The following is a 16,571-nucleotide window of genomic DNA, read 5'->3' on the forward strand; positions in this document are numbered from 1 at the left end:
ACGCATATAGTTGTCTGAAGGTGTAATGGCTAGTGTTTGAGGGGTTAGAAAATTAGTGCGAAAAACTTTCATGCACGCAGAGGCTATTGTCACGGCATTGAATGGGTCTGTTCCGGAGGCCTCAAAAAACTCACTCCTGAATTTCTCACACCCCTGCATTAACAGGTCAACGTCATTCTCGCAGTAGGCTATCGCCTGTTTAGCAAAATCAAACACGTTGCTAGCTTCTTTGGCATACCATTCATCAAACTTGACTTGTTGAGGGGGTGACATTCACTCGATATCGTAGTACGTAGGGTCAGGGTGACACCCTACGTAGTTTAGATGCTCTAAAGAGCTGAATTTGTGTGGAAATAACCCTTTGATTTGTCTTCAAACCCCAGGGCCTTAGGCATCGCACTTAGAGGCATCGTCAGGAATGAGAGTGAGTCTATGAATCGAGATTTTGTGTCTAAATCGACAAAAGACAGAACTTTACTCCCCTGCATCAGAATGTCAAGTTTGAGACCTAATTCAAGCATTCTCCTTATCAAGATGTATGAATCAAAACCTCTCGCATTATGTGCAACAAATGTAGTTTGTTTAAACCGTGGGTTTCGAAAAAATCTGAGAAATTCGTCAACACAATCTGTGCCAAACTACTGTTTCGCCAGTCTATTTGATTTACAGCAGATGAGAAAAGGTTTGTGTAAACCATCTGTATCTACATAGGTTTCGAAATCGCAGTAGACTACATTTTTGCAAGGTGGTTGAGGCTTGATGGGCTAAATGTAGCACATGTGGGGGTTCAGCAAGGCATCATCTTGATTTAACATCTCATCACACACTGTGCATTTTTTAACAGGGCAAAGATGTTTAGCACCGGTACCATCAGTGTTAGATAAATTGTATATATATGTTATCATGCGTTCCCTAATGAGTACTTATTAATAAAGTTATTGCGCAGAATGCTTGCTGTTTCTTCTTGCAGACATCACCCAGTCCACAACAAGTCAAACGATGCTGTCTGGAGCTTCCTGACCTTCTACACATCTGGGAATCCAAGAAAGTTGTTGATGTCTGCACATGTCATTTTGTCTATGCACTCTTTTCACATGACTACTTTGTTTCCCATAACATTCACTTTTCGTTTCTCATGGGATCCTGTCTGCGACTTCTAGTTTCACATAGAATCTCGTTTCTTCTCTCATGAGACAAAGCCCACGCTTTCCCCCCCACCTATCAGGGGCTAGTCTCACATTGTAGGTAGGGCATTCCTGAATAAAAAGAGAGGAGTGTAAACAAGACCTTTAGTGTAGTTGGATTGATGTAAGTCTGAATGCACTCCTCGCGAGAAAAGACTCAACATTCTGCCTCACTGGTTTTGTCTGCTGATCCTTTTGCTGATTCTGAACCTAACAATCAGCTTTCACATAATACTGGAGACCACAATGCAAGCATTTTTTGTATGAAGTGCATTTGCTCACACAATTCGTCGCTCGAAACTCTCTATGTTTGGCAAAGCATTTCTCATTACGACAAGTTTTGTTACAATCGGGGCAGATAACACGTTTAATTTGCCGTTGTTAACAACACGGATCGAGACAAACGCTACAGTGTCCTTCACACTGGTGCTGTTGCCAATTCTCGTGCCCCTTGTAGCAAAGTCTGCAAAAGAACGCGTGACCAACGAATGCCTCTATAGCTTTCACGCCGTAGTAATGACCCTCGAGGTGTAAGACAAATAAAGTGTCGTTGTCTGTTTTGGGATAATGTGTGTCGAAAAAAGTCATGGGGCGACAGTCCTCTTTTCGGTACATTACAGTTATTTTCCGTCTGAGAACTTTCTCAAATTTATGAACATCCCCCAAACTCACAGGTGTTTCACAATTCAACCCTACACTCATGTAAAAGCCGTGCCTGTCTTGTGGCCTGTTTTGTTATTAGTGTGTCATTTAGCAGATAGGTTAGTGAGAGAGCAAAGCATAGATTGTTGTCTTTATTACGAGGTATGTGTAAGTGTCATTTTTTCAACCTCAAAATTTCTCTGTTGGTACTGTTCAGCAACCTACGACGCATTCCACCGCCCAATGGAGTGACTATTTGTACAATAAGCTCTAAGCTCTCATCAGCCAGAAGCTCTGCATTTGATTGGGCTAAACGCTCAAGCATGTCTGATACACTATCTCTAATAGAGTTTATGTCACTTGTTTGCTGGTAGATGTGAGCTCTTTCATTACCACTCACTAACTCAGCTTGACTTTTCAAGATGGCGGCGCGTGCACACGCAGCGGCCACTCTCTGTCCCGTCAGTACGGTGATTTGTTCGTCTAATGAGTGTTCGTCCGACAGTCTTGTGTGTTCGTCTCGTCCGTGCTACAAGTACAGCAGGCAGGTTCTGCTTGACATCGGCAGAAGTGGGTTTTGCGGCGTTCTGGACTTTGAAGCGTCGACATTAAAGGCGCTCGGACTGCTACGTCCTGAAACGTCGCCGACCTCACCCGCTATTCCTCCCCCGGTTGGGAGCCGTCGGAAACGGTGTGCGAGGAGGCAGAAGAGGGGCAAGCGCGGAGGCGTCCAGGCCAGGCTGGCGGCCAACCCAGCGCGACCGGCGGTACCCTCCATTCTTCTGGCGAATGTTCGATCGCTGGACAACAAAATGGATTACGTTCGCCTGCTGAGGTCTACGAACCGGACGGTGCGGAACTGCTGTGTGCTCGTGTTCACCGAGACCTGGTTGAGTGACAACATTCCGGACTCTGCAGTGCATCTGGAGCGGCTAGCGTGCTATCGGGCGGACCGTGCCATTGTACGGGGGGGAAAGTCGCGTGGAGGTGGAATATGCGTCTACATCCGAGAAGAATGGTGCCGGGACTCTGTGGTGGTATGTAAGCACTGCTCGCCGCTTGTGGAGTTTGTGATCATTAAGTGCCGTCCTTTTTATCTGCCGAGGGAATTTACCGCGATTCTGCTAGTCGCGGTATACATCCCGCCTTCCAACATCGAAGGAGACAGGATCGCGGCGCTTGGTGAACTGTACCAGGCTGTCAGTGAACAGCAAACAGCGCACCCTGACGGTTTCACCATCTTCGCTGGAGACTTCAATCATGCCAACCTGAAGTCTGTTTTCCCGAGGCTTCACCAGCATGTTCCTTTTCCGACACGTGGCGACAGCTTCCTGGACCTAGTCTACTCGGCGCAAAAGGGAGCTTTCAAAGCCACCCCCCTCCCCCATCTGGGGCTTTCTGACCATCTCACCGTTTTGCTTTTGCCCGCATACAGACAATTGGTAAAGGCATCCAGGCCGGTTCGGAGGCAGGTTCGAGTGTGGCCTGAGGGTGCCTCCGATGCACTTCGTGACTGCTTCGACACCACTGACTGGGACTTGTTTAAGCAGGCAGCCACCTACAATGATTGGACGGACATAGAGGAGTATACTGACTCTGTTACCTCTTACATCACGAAGTGCATCGATGATGTGACTTGCTCGAAATCCGTCGTCACTCGCGCGAACTGGAAGCCGTGGCTGACGGGGGCTGTCCTCAGACTGTTGAGGGCCAGAGACAAGGCTTTCAGAGCGGGGGATGAGGCTGGCTTGAGGACAGCGAGGGCCGACCTGTCCCGAGGCATCAAAGAAGCGAAGAAGGCGTTCTCGTGCAAGGTCTCCACCCACTTCAAGGACAGCAAGGACGCACGTAGCCTTTGGCGGGGCATTCAGACCATCACGGACTACAAGCCCGCGCCGAGGAGCTGTGAGGGCGACGTCCGTCTGCTGAACGATCTGAACCGCTTCTTTGCTCGCTTCGATGCCCAGAACAGCACTTGCCCGCTGAAGACCACTCCCCCCCCACACGAGCAGCCCCTGCGCCTCTCTGCCGACGGTGTGAGGAGGGCGCTTGCCGCTATTGACACCCGTAAGGCGGCGGGCCCTGACAACATCCCGGGTCGAGCGCTGAAGGACTGCGCTGGGGAGCTGTCGGGTGTCTTCACGGACATCTTTAACGTTTCCCTGCAGCAGGCCATCGTCCCCTCGTGTTTCAAGGCTGCCACCATCGTTCCTGTGCCGAAGAAACCTGCACCGTCCTGCTTCAATGACTACCGCCCTGTGGCACTGACGCCCATCATCATGAAGTGCTTTGAGCGGCTGGTCATGGAGCACATCAAGTCCATTCTCCCCCCCACCATTGACCCTTTCCAGTTTGCGTACCGTGCCAAGCGGTCCTCTGAGGATGCCATCTGCTCTGCCCTCCACTCGGCCCTCACCCATCTGGAGAGAAAGGACTCATATGTGAGGTTGCTGTTTGTGGACTTCAGCTCTGCCTTCAACACCATTGTGCCGCAGCGACTCATCTGCAAACTCGACGAGCTGGGCCTCAGTACCTCCCTCTGCAACTGGATACTGGACTTCCTCTGTCAGAGGCCTCAGGTGGTGCGTGTTGGCGACAAAATCTCCGCCAGCATCACGCTGAGCACGGGGGACCCCCAGGGCTGCGTGCTCAGTCCATTACTCTTCACCCTGCTGACGCATGACTGCACTGCGACCTACAGCGACAACCGCATAGTGAAGTTTGCTGACGACACGACTCTGGTGGGTCTCATCACAAAGGGCGACGAGACTCGGTACAGGTCGGAGGTTGACCTTCTGACCACGTGGTGCAGGGACAACAACCTCCTGCTGAACGTTAATAAGACCAAGGAAATCATTGTTGACTTCCGGAAGGGTCACACAACACACCTGCCGCTGATCATCGATGGTGCTGTGGTGGAGAGGGTGAGCTGCACCAAGTTCCTGGGGGTGCACATCAGTGAGGACCTCTCCTGGTCCGCAAACACCTCGTCACTGGCAAAGAAAGCTCAGCGCCGCCTGTACTTCCTGCGGAAGCTCAGGCGTGCATGTGCTCCTCAGGCAGTCCTGTCTACATTCTACCGTGGCACTATTGAGAGCGTCATCACCAGTTGCATCGCTGTCTGGGGTGGTAACTGCACTGAACAGAACTTGAAGGCCCTGCAGCGCATAGTGAATACGGCTGGTAAGATTATTGGTGCTTCGCTCCCCTCCCTGAAGGACATTTACACCTCCCATCTCGCCCGCAAGGCAACCTCGATTGCCAGAGATGTGAGTCACCCGGCTCACTCTTTGTTTGACCTTCTGCCCTCTGGGAAGAGGTACAGGAGCCTGCGCTCCCGCACCACCAGACTTGCCAACAGCTTCTTTCCCCAGGCTGTTAGGGCCCTGAACTCGCTACCCCCTTCTGCGTAGCGTGTGGCACTGTTGCGCTATTTTCGGGAATGTCTGCTGTACGCGCACTTGCTCATTTTTTTTTCTGCTCCTCTTATTTATTTATTTATTGTTGTGTTATTTATTCATTATTTATTCAGCACGCTTTTGTTATACTTGTTTACTTGTTTGTCTGTTGTGAGCCATGTCTTGTCACCGTGGGATAGGGGGGAACGAAATTTCGGTTTCTTTGTGTGTCTTTGGCATGTGGAGAAATTGACAATAAAGCTGACTTTGACTTTGACTTTGAATCACATCACCTGGTTGTGCTCGGCTAACCACCTCTTGCAAAACATCTATTTTATCTTCAATTTGGAGGTAAAAAGTTGCAAAATCATTGATGTTTGCTTGTGATGGTATATTTAACTGTCGCCTTACCTCGACATTATTGAAATGCGGTCTATTGACTACAACAGAACCGCCGCGCTGATCAGTTATTACAGAACCGCTGTTAGATTGGTGGGGCATGTGTTGAAAGGCTGATGTGCTGTCATCAATAACATCTATTTCGTGATCAATTATAACAGAGCAGTTGTTAGGCTGAAATGCCGGTGGAATGTCATCAATAGCAACTGGCGTTGAATCAACAGGCTTAACGGTCAACGGGTCAACCAGAGGCTGCGTATTTAGATTTTGGATCATGTTTAGCAATTGAACAGGAATATCAGGACTGATACGCCCGCTGCTATCATTAGCTTGGTTGTTTAATTCTGCTATCATGTTTAGCAATTGTGACGGGATCTGTGTAGGACTCTGTCTACCTTCATTCAGACTTTGATTGTTCAGTTAATTTATGACAACTTGTAAATGGGTAAGAATAGCAGGACTGACGGGGCTTTCTCCCTCCAACAAAGCAGTGTTCACATTGTTGAGCAAATCTGCTATTTGGCTCGTAGACGTTGTAACTGCATCTGTGGCAGTATTTCAGCTCAAAGTATTTTTGTTCTTACCTATTAATGGTGGTCAATGAGGCGGAACATTGTTCTGTGTCGTTTCACACGGACCTGTTTTAGTAACGGACCACCGACGAAAATCTCCTCTAAGAAAGGCCAGTTTTCTAAGCTGTTGACTAGCCAAGTTATAGTTAAGTTTCTTAAGCCTTACTAACCACCTCTCACGCCTGTATATGCAGCTAATAAGGTAATGAGGGTGACGTTTTTGTGTGGTTTCATTGCGGAAGTTTGCATTTGATTTATGTACCTTGTTTATCAGCATTGAAGCTTACGGCTAATATAACCACGTGTTTGGTGAAGTATTGTAGAATTAAGTATGTTTGTGAGTGGTGGTATATATGTATATTGTAATGATTATTGTGATGATGTTTAAACGTTTATTTGTTTAATAGTCTTATAGGTTATATATTTTGTGATTAAGTTTATTAGCAGTAGTGCAATATGATGTGAAAAGAGATCAAAGGAGATTATTTTGAGCATATTTATTTATTGTCAAGAAATGCACTGTATGTTTATGTTTTTGTTTACACAGTTCTCACTATAACTCCCTCTCATATATAAAAGACAGCTTCGAGTTCTTTTTGTTACTGATCTGTTTATCTTGACTTGACAGGCCGTCATCAACGTAGAAGTTCCGTTGGATGAACATTATGGTGTCTTCACTGAAATGCCCTCGTCCTTCAATGGCGATGTGTTTTAATCCGTAATTGGCACAACCAGGTGACGAAGCGGCACCAAACAAGTGGACTTTCATCCGATAGATGGAAGGTTGGCCTTCAAGATTACCATTCTCCCACCCAAGGAATCATAGGTAATCTTGGTCTTTTGCCTTGACGTGGAACTGGTGGAACATGCGTTCTATGTCACACATGATTGCCACTGGACCTCTTCGAAAGCGATACAGAACTCCCACCAAAGCGTTTGTCAACTCGGGATCAGTCAGGAGATGGTCATTCAAGGATGTGCCCTGGTACTTGGCAGAGCAATCGAACACAACACGTATCTTCTCACGCTTTTGAGGGTGATACACACCATGATGTGGGATGTACCAAGCTGGGGTTTTGTGAATGTCTTCCTCTGGGACCATTTCTGCATCACCACGGCTAATGGTCTCGTCCATGAAGGTCTTGTAATCTTCATAATATTGATGATTTCTTTTCATTTTCCTTTCAAGGCACTTCAGGCGTTGAATAGCACAGCTCTTATTATCAGGTAAGTTAGGCCTTTCCTTTTTGAATGGCAGTGGCATTTCATAATGTCCGTCGCTCTTTAACTTGATGCCCGTTTCCATTTCTGGCAGGAATTTTAAATCCTCTTGAGAGATGGAACTGACCTCTGATGGTCTTTCGATGAAGTCAGACTCCAGCATCTTCATGACATCTGCAGGTAAGACAACCTTTTTTATCTGTGTTCTACAGACATAGTGAACTTCACTTGTGAGGTCTGATGAGGACGGTAGCCTTGGCATCACTTGCTTCGCTATCACTTGGTGACTCATTCCAATTGCATCTCTATAGTTGAGACAGGGGTTACCATATCCCACCACACTCCAGCCCAAGTCTGTTCTCTGTGCAAACGGCTGATGCTCTCCCCCAGGCACCACTTGTCTTGGCATAAGGGCCTGAGTACAGTTGTAGCCGATTAACAGGCCGACATCACAGCTTTGCAGAGGAGCAATCTCATCAGCGATGTGTTCAAGATGAGGCCATGCCTTTGCCGTGTCTCTGGTGTGGGAATATGGTCTCTGTTTGCCGGAATAAACTCTCGAGTACGTCACTGGCAGAGGAATAAGCTTGTCCGAATAAAATCCTCGTACTTGTAGACCAGTCAGCTTCTGGCAGGACACGACTGTGTTTCTCAGAGCCTTTACCGCCTCCTCGAGGACAAAGGTTGTGTCACTTTGTGTGTCAAGGAGTGCATACACAAGGACTTCACGATTTGGCTCACTTGCAGATGACAGCCACACTGGAATTATTGTGGAAGTATGCGTGTTCACGGTATTCTGTACAACTCTATTTGTTGTTGCTTCATTTGATGGTGTTTCTGCTTGTTCTTGTGGCTGTTCATTTTCCTTCTCTTTGGGCTTTTCACTGTACCTTGATCCATAAGGCTTTGTTGACATTCTTTCTTCCTTGGAGCGATCATCATGAAGGCAAGTTGGATGTCCTTTCTCACAAGTATCACATGTGTTTCTTTCTCCACAGTTCTTGGAGCGATGACCAGACTTCAGACAGCCGAAGCACAACTTCCTTACTTGAACAAACTTGACTTGTTCTAAGATTGTCTTCTGCATGAACCTGCGGCACCTTTGAAGACTGTGTCCGACCTTGTCACAGAAGATACAATTTGTGGGGACGGCTTTCCCATCTGAGCTGGTTACAAAGACCTTTTCTCCAGGACCTCTGATCTTTGAGCCCTTCTCCAAAACTCTTTCCATTGGTTTCAGAGCATGGAGAGATGTAATAGGACTGCATGCAATTTTGGCTTCACGCGTGAGGAACTTTACAAACTGGCTGAAGCTGGGAAACATGTGAGTTTCTTCTTCTATTTCAATGACCTTTCGGTTCCATCTTGACGTCAACCAGTCTGGTAGTTTGGAGAGTATTTTCTGGTTCTCGTTGCAGTCATTTAGTACTTCAAGACCTCTGATTTGAGACATGGCAGATTCACAGCTGCGCAGGAAGTCGGCAAGTTCTTGAAGCTCCACACTGCCTTTGGAACTTATCTTGGGCCACGAGTCGATCTTGTCTCTGAAAGCCTTGGCGATTAGGAATGGATTGCCATATCGTTCTTCTAGCATTTGCCATGCTGCATAATAGGCGGACTCAGAGCCCAGCAAGAAGTAACTTTCAATGGACCTTTTGGCAGCTCCCCCCACGTACTTGCAAAGATAATATATCTTCTCTTCTGCAGGAATATTCTTTCTGTCAACGAGCGTCTGAAAGGACACCTTCCAGTCATTGAACCTCAGTGGGTCACCATTGAACACTGTGGGTTCAGGTAGAGGAAGTGCTCTGACAAGAGCTGATGTGCTGTCCTCAACTCTGTCTTCTTGCCTTGTTGGAGAACATTGTAATTCTAGTATTGGTGGAGAACGGTTCTGTGGCGAACTAGTTCGAGACTTAATTTCTCTCTTCATAGAGACACGACGATGTAGAAGCTCATTTATTTCTTCATCTAAGCAGTTGCCCTAAGACACGTGACCTGATCCTTCACTCTGGTCATATACTTGTTGTCGTGCCTTGGCAGCGTTTAGCTTAAGTCTTCAGTCGCTCTAGTTCTCGGCGTTTGGCGTCTACCACTCTTTGTCTCTCTGCATTTTCAGCCTCTTGTTTGGCCTTTAACTCAGCAGCTTCAGCTTCTAGTTTCTGAAGCTCGTCAATACGACATTCTTGTTCCAGCATTACCTCTAAAGCAGCTTCGTTAGCGGCAACCTCAGCAGCTGCACTTTTCCTGCTTGCAGAGGAGGATTTAGTGTGGTGAGAGGTAGTGCTTGTCTCGTGTGAGGCTACCGAAAGCCTGTCATCAAGTATTTGTTTTTCAGGCCTTTGATCTTTAGCCCTTTTATCTAGAAGGTCCATTGCTTCCTTGACAATTGTCCCTGTCACTACTTCACAGGTGTCAGCTCTACGACGTGTTTCATTGTCAGGAACATCCATGCGTCTCCACTCATAATACACATCATTCAGCCTCTTAGATGCATTGCATACTTGAGTGATATATTCATTCAGCTGCTCATCTGAGTACCTTCCAGTGTCTTCGCGAAGTGCTTGTTTGGCCACTTTAATTGGATCCTTCCACTCGTCATAGCACACACTGAAACAATGTGCAACTCTTCTTAATTGCTCACCGTGCAGTTCTTGACCCTTTTCTGTCCTATTGCGGACTCTTTGGCCTCGTCGTTGCTCTTCTGAGGTAGTCGGGTTGCTGACCAATGTGCCATCAGTCATTGTGGCTGCAAGTCTGCGCCCTGCACACTTTCATGCTTTCTGCTACTCTCAGACATCTTACTTGGTTTATGTTGCTCAGTGCTGTCTTCTGAAGCAGGAAGTTCTCACTATAACTCCCTCTCATATATAAAAGACAGCTTCAAGTTCTTTTTGTTACTGATCTGTTTATCTTGACTTGACAGACCGTGAGAACTGTGTAAACAAAAACATAAACATACAGTGCATTTCTTAACAATAAATAAATATGCTCAAAATAATCTCCTTTGATCTCTTTTCACATCATATTGCACTACTGCTAATAAACTTAATCACAAAACATATAACCTATAAGACTATTAAACAAATAAACGTTTAAACATCATCACAATAATCATTACAATATACATATATACCACCACTAGCAAACATACTCAATTCTACAATACTGCACCAAACACGTGGTTATATTAGCCGTAAGCTTCAATGCTGATAAACAAGGTACATAAATCAAATGCAAACTTCCGCAATGAAACAACACAAAAACGTCACCCTCATTACCTTATTAGCTGCATATACAGGCGTGAGAGGTGGTTAGTAAGGCTTAAGAAGCTTAACTATAACTTGGCTAGTCAACAGCTTAGAAAACTGGCCTTTCTTAGCGGAGATTTTCGTCGGTGGTCCGTTACTAAAACGGGTCCGTGTGAAACGACAGAACAATGTTCCGCCTCATTGACCACCATTAATAGGTAAGAACAAAAATACTTTGAGCTGAAATACTGCCACAGATGCAGTTACATGACGTATTGTCCATCCATCCATCCATTTTCTGAACCGCTTAGTCCCCACGGGGGTCGCGGGCGTGCTGGAGCCTATCCCAGCCGTCATCGGGCAGTAGGCGGGGGACACCCTGAACCGGTTGCCAGCCAATCGCAGGGCACACAGAGACAAACGACCATTCGCACTCGCACTCACACCTAGGAACAATTTGGAGTGATCAATCGGCCTACCAAGCATGTTTTTGGGATGTGGGAGGAAACCGGAGTGCCCGGAGAAAACCCACGCGGGCTCGGGGAGAACATGCAAACTCCGCACAGGGAGGGCCGGAGGTGGAATCGAACCCGCATCCTCCTAACTGTGAGGCGGACGTGCTACCCAGTGCACCACCGAGCCGCCATGACGTATTGTTTGATGGCAAATCATTGTTAACGCTTGACAAATCTAGCTTAGGTGTGTCACTTCTTTTGTTTCGCTTAATGGTTGCAAATCAATGTTATCAATGTTTGTTAAGAAATCTGACTCTGCTGTTTGAATGATCCATTATATTTCCTTTTTTACAAAACACAACAGAAACAACACAGAGTAGTAAAAAAAAACAGACCTATCTTGATTCGGCCAAATCTATCAGGATACGTATTATCCTAAAACTTTCTTGTAACCGACTTTTGTAGTAGATACAATTACCACTGCATTTCACAGAATGTCTTCTATTCGTGTGTTGATGACTCTCGCATGCCGGCTTAGTGGCTGAGTGGTTCGTGCTGTAGAGGATGACCCCCTCCTCCTCTTCCTCTTCGAACCCCTCGTCCTGTGTCACGACGCTTAACTGGAAGTAGATATTAAAAAAAAACAGTTAAACCGTTATAATACCAAAAATAGCAGGTTGAATGATAACATAGAAAGAGAAAAAAAATAGAAGGAATACCTCCAACTTTGTTTGTCAACTCGTGAGGATGGTTCAAGCCTTCGTATGCAGAAAGAGCCTCCGCTAATTCTGTGTCCGTGGATGCTTCCTGTCGGTCGACGTGGGGTGTAAGTGGATTGGTTTCAATGGTAGCACGTGACTCTGATGCGGTTGGTCTCGCTGGCTCTGATGCGATTGGCTCTGCCGTTTCCGACGCTTCAAAATGGCGTCCAGAGACACCCACTAGAGCAAACCCGGGAAAAATACGGCCCGCGGGCCATATCCGGCCTTTTGTGCGTCTCTGTCCGGCCCGCAATCATAAATTACATTTGATTACAACTTAATATATATATATTTTTTTAAATCAGTGTCGTAATGCAATACAGCTGTGCTGCTTTTATTTTGAAAGGTGTCGCACTTCCGTGTAGCGTGCGTGCATGTGAGCTGTACGTAGGTGAACAGCGCGAAGTAATGCTGCCCTCAAAATGTGTGCTGACGCGAAGAAAAGAAAAGTTGACGAGTGCCGTGTTTTCAATAAGATATGGACTGCCAAGTATTTCTTTACAGAACTGAAAGGTAAAGCCGTGTGCCTGGTTTGTGGCACACAGGTCGCTGTGTTTAAAGAATATAATTTGAATCGCCACTACACGACCAAGCATGAGGAAAAATACAGAAATCTGTCTAATAAAGAGCGCGCAACAGAGGCTGATGAATTGCTAGCAAAACTGCAAGCCCAACAAGGGCTTTTTATCAAACTTCACACCCACAGAGATGCAGCGGTCAGGACAAGTTTTGTCATTTCCCGCAAAATTGCCAGAAAAAGTAAGCCGTTTACTGACGGAGAGTTTATTAAGGAGTGCTTATTGGACTCTGTTGCACTGATATGCCCGGAGAAAAAGAGCGCATTTTAGAATGTGTCACTCTCCCGATGTACCGTAACAAGGCGGGTTGAGGACACATTGATATGTTTCTATAAATGTGCTGTAATTCACAGTTTGAGGAAAAGTTAAAGAAGTTAAGAATAAATTGTACTGATTAATGATTTTTTTTATTTGACCTATACACCACAATTTCACATAGCCTAATATAAATATAAACTGAATAATTGTAGTATTCTAATTACCAGTACCAGCTATTTAAAATAAATAATTTAGTGCATATTACAATGGAATAAAGTTGAGCAGGTTTAAATTATCGTTGGTGTGGCCCTCTGACATACCTCAGGTTTTTCATGTGGCCCCTTGTAAAAATTAATTGCCCATGCCTGCACTAGAGTCTGTGTTTCAGAATCAGCTTGTGTCGGCTGCTCGTTTTGCCTAGAGGCTGCGGCCACGAGATCTGTTACATACATAAAAAAAAATCACCAAATAATAGCATTTATATTAACTACCTTAGATGAACGGTTGACTCACCGTAGTCTGATTGTGTTAGATAAACCCCGCTAGAGTCATCGTCAAAAGATGCATGGACATCGGCAAAAACGGTGATGTCTACAAACATTACATAAACATTACATCGTGTTTTACAAATAACCCCTGTGTATTATTATTATTTATTATTATACAGACAAAGTAGTAACATGACTTACCTTTAACCATCTCGAAACAATTTTCGACGCACTCCGACTCCGTTGATCAGAGCTCATGCGCTGGCTTGTTTTCTCAAAATGAGCGCTGGTCATCCGTCCCAAACTAAATTCAAATTCGGCGGAGAAAAGACCACGCCTATGGGGTCACGTGCCGCGAGAACACTCTGCTACCGCTAATGATTTGTGACGTCGTTTTAATGACTCGACCTCAGCTCAAACTATTGTATGTTAAACTTTCGCCTTCAGATGTCTTTTTCAACAAAGTTACACGCAGACAACTCGGAGCCAATAATGTTGACTCTCATGACTCAACTAGCGGTGGCCCCACAAGCTATTGTATGTCAAATTAGATGCCTTTTTCAACAAAGTTACACAGACAACTCTGAGACCCCATAAACTATTGTATGTCAAATTAGATGGAACAACACCGTGACTATCTCCTTCAGATGCGTCTTTTTCAACAAAACTCCCCCCTTGACCCCCCTTTTTTCAACAAAACTCGACCATAGACGCACTGGTTGATAGCGAATCTAACTCAGGTGTATCACTTCGCTGCTCTGTTTCACAAAAATACAGGGCCTAAACATACCCATACATGTCCCCATCCAAAAATGACGCCAGCAAACCAAAATGGCGACAGCCAAAGATGGCGCTGTCTCTACTCGCGCTATCTTGGCGCCCGCCAGACTGGCGCACACGCCCCCCCTCCCAATCCAAAAGGGGGTTGATTTATGGTGCCATGTAAAGGGAAATGTGCTTTTGGGAGTTTGCAAACATATTTTTTAAGGTTGTGTTAAACTTATAATCATATTAATATCTAGTATTAGAGTGCACGTGTGGATTGGTGGGGGGCGAAGAATGTGCAGGCAAACTGCATGAACTTGTTTTCTTGGAAGTGTTGTGTATAGGCCCAGACAGGGAGTACCGGTACGAGAAAACACCTCAAGGTCGGGAAGGAGAACAACAGCACGTCTATGTGTCTTGGACTTCGCGGGAAATTCCAACCACCTGACCTCCGCGATAGCACCGACACGGGGAGGAGATGGCCATCCACCAATCATCTCACAATATTTTGCATGCTTTAATATTCATATTGTGTTTCTTTAAAACTGGGCAACCCGGAAGAATGTGTCGTCTTTTGGTGGTCACAAAAACGCACGAGTTTTAGTGTGAGGGACCCGGGACCCAGGCCTGTATTAGTGCGCTTTGTCAGGTATAAATAATTGGTAAATTTGGTCTGATTGATCTACTGGTCTTCTCTTTGACAGAACGAACTCGCAAAATTGTTAGGTGCGCCAGTGTGTGGATTAGGACATAGCAATTTATGTGTTAAGTGTTGATCGCAACTTGGAGTCAGATCAATAACTAGAATCCGTAACCTAACACATGAAAGGCCATAAAATTTTATGACCCCTACCTCATTTACATACAATAGATATCAAGGTTTTATGCATTATTCTATTGTGGCGCCAGCAAACCAAAATGGCGACAGCCAAAGATGGCGCCGTCTCGACTGGCGCTATCTTGGCGCCCGCCAGACTAGCGCACATGTCCCCCTTCCCAATCCAAAAGGGAGTTTATTTATGGTGCCATAAAAGGCCATCAAATTTTATGACCCCTACCTCATTTACATCAAAATCTTTTTCACCCAAATTTCTCACACAAATGGAATTTATTTTTATTTCCATGTATTCTCTGTGTGAATGTTCCATTTATCAGCCACAGTCTGAAAAAATGAATGTACCGTAATTTCCGGACTATAAGCCGCGACTTTTTTTCCAAAATTTTGGACCCTGTGGCTTATAGTCAGGTGCGGCTTATGTAAGATTTTTTTTCGTTATTTTTGTGATGACTTGATTACTTTTACTCTTAACACTATTATATACAGTAAAAGCTACAAAACAAACTGACAAATAACTCGTTTTCAAATCAGACGAGTAAAAACTGGTCAAAAAAAAAAATGATATTAAAAGTAAAGACAATATGCAATTCTAGTAATGACACACGAATTTGATGCACAATTTGTCTTCGCAGGCCACATAAAATGATGTGGCGGAACGTATCTGGCCCCCGGGCCTTGAGTTTGACACCTGTGCTCTAAACCCTTTCTCTTACTCTGCCATGTCACTCAGAGATTACACAAAGCAGTGGCGCTGTTTGGACCATCTGCATCGTATTAAAACCCAATCGATCAGCATTTAAATTCAATTCTTCTGATATTTTGCTCACCAAAAACAAGTTGTAATGAATGTGAACTTTTAATGCATTTTATTCAGAAGGTTACTGTGAACCTTAACGGCGGCGCGGCGTACTTATGGATTTTTACGGCCTCCGGCCTCCAGGGGGCGCTCTAGCAGGAAGCAAGAGCGAGACAGGTGAAGAAGAGATAATGCGCCGAAGAAGACGTGCTAGTTTGTGTTTACAATTCGCGCATCACGCAGAACGCGATCAAGACGGACATTACTGAAAGGAAGCCTTTATACACAAACCGTCATCATAGGGGACAAAAGAAATGCATATGATGCCGCTTTTAAGCCAAAGGCAGTCGATGTTGCTGACATTATCTTGTGTCTACTCTGGAGCGTACTTATGGATTTTTACGGCCTCCGGTCTCCAGGGGGCGCTCTAGCAGGAAGCAAGAGCGAGACAGACGAAGAAGAGATAATGCGCCGAAGAAGACGTGCCAGTTTGTGTTTTGATCGTCTCGCGCATCACGCACACAGCCGCATTCACACAAAGACAGGAAGCTTTTATACACAAACCGTCATTATGGGGGACAAAAGAAATGCATATGATGCCGCTTTTAAGCTATACGTGTCGCTCGCTAGTTTAATGTAATTTAGCGCTTCGTGCATGAATAAGATTAGCATGAACAAACCCTCTTCACACTCGAAGAAATGCATAAAACCGACGACGAAAGAGAGACTGAGAAAGTGTGAGGCGAAGGATATCTAACGCTATTCCAATCGGACACTAAGGAGGAAGACTGCGATGGTTTCAGTGCACAGGAGGAAGATGAAGACGGCTCTTTTTTTTACTTTTACTGGTATGTTTTTTTTTAATCAGCCCTGTTAGTGCTGTGCTACCGTGTTGCTGCTGTATTGCTGCTGTGTTACCGCCGCATCTCAAAGTCAAAGTCAGCTTTATTGTCAATTTCTCCACA

General features: G+C 45.5%; 1 protein-coding gene across 2 annotated transcripts; it reads right to left on the reverse strand.

Annotated features, from left to right (window-relative positions):
• Nucleotides 1-6,514: 6,514 nt before the first annotated feature.
• LOC125994749 (uncharacterized) lies at nucleotides 6,515-13,881 on the reverse strand. 2 transcript variants are annotated; one of them, XM_049764242.2, is made up of 5 exons: nucleotides 13,409-13,881; nucleotides 13,233-13,310; nucleotides 13,040-13,158; nucleotides 11,842-11,929; nucleotides 6,515-11,742 (listed from the first exon to the last, which is right to left on the reverse strand). In XM_049764242.2, exon 5 carries the CDS (start codon nucleotides 9,347-9,349, stop codon nucleotides 7,016-7,018), a length of 2,334 nt encoding a protein of 777 aa, XP_049620199.1. In that variant the 5' UTR covers nucleotides 9,350-11,742; nucleotides 11,842-11,929; nucleotides 13,040-13,158; nucleotides 13,233-13,310; nucleotides 13,409-13,881; the 3' UTR covers nucleotides 6,515-7,015. The 2 variants fall into 2 exon arrangements, with proteins under 2 accessions (XP_049620199.1, XP_049620201.1); XM_049764244.2 differs by having other exon boundaries at nucleotides 10,191-11,742; nucleotides 13,409-13,858.
• Nucleotides 13,882-16,571: the final 2,690 nt, after the last annotated feature.

This window comes from Syngnathus scovelli, chromosome 3 (genome assembly GCF_024217435.2).
Source record: "Syngnathus scovelli strain Florida chromosome 3, RoL_Ssco_1.2, whole genome shotgun sequence".
In the NCBI taxonomy this organism is placed as follows: Eukaryota; Metazoa; Chordata; class Actinopteri; order Syngnathiformes; family Syngnathidae; genus Syngnathus; species Syngnathus scovelli.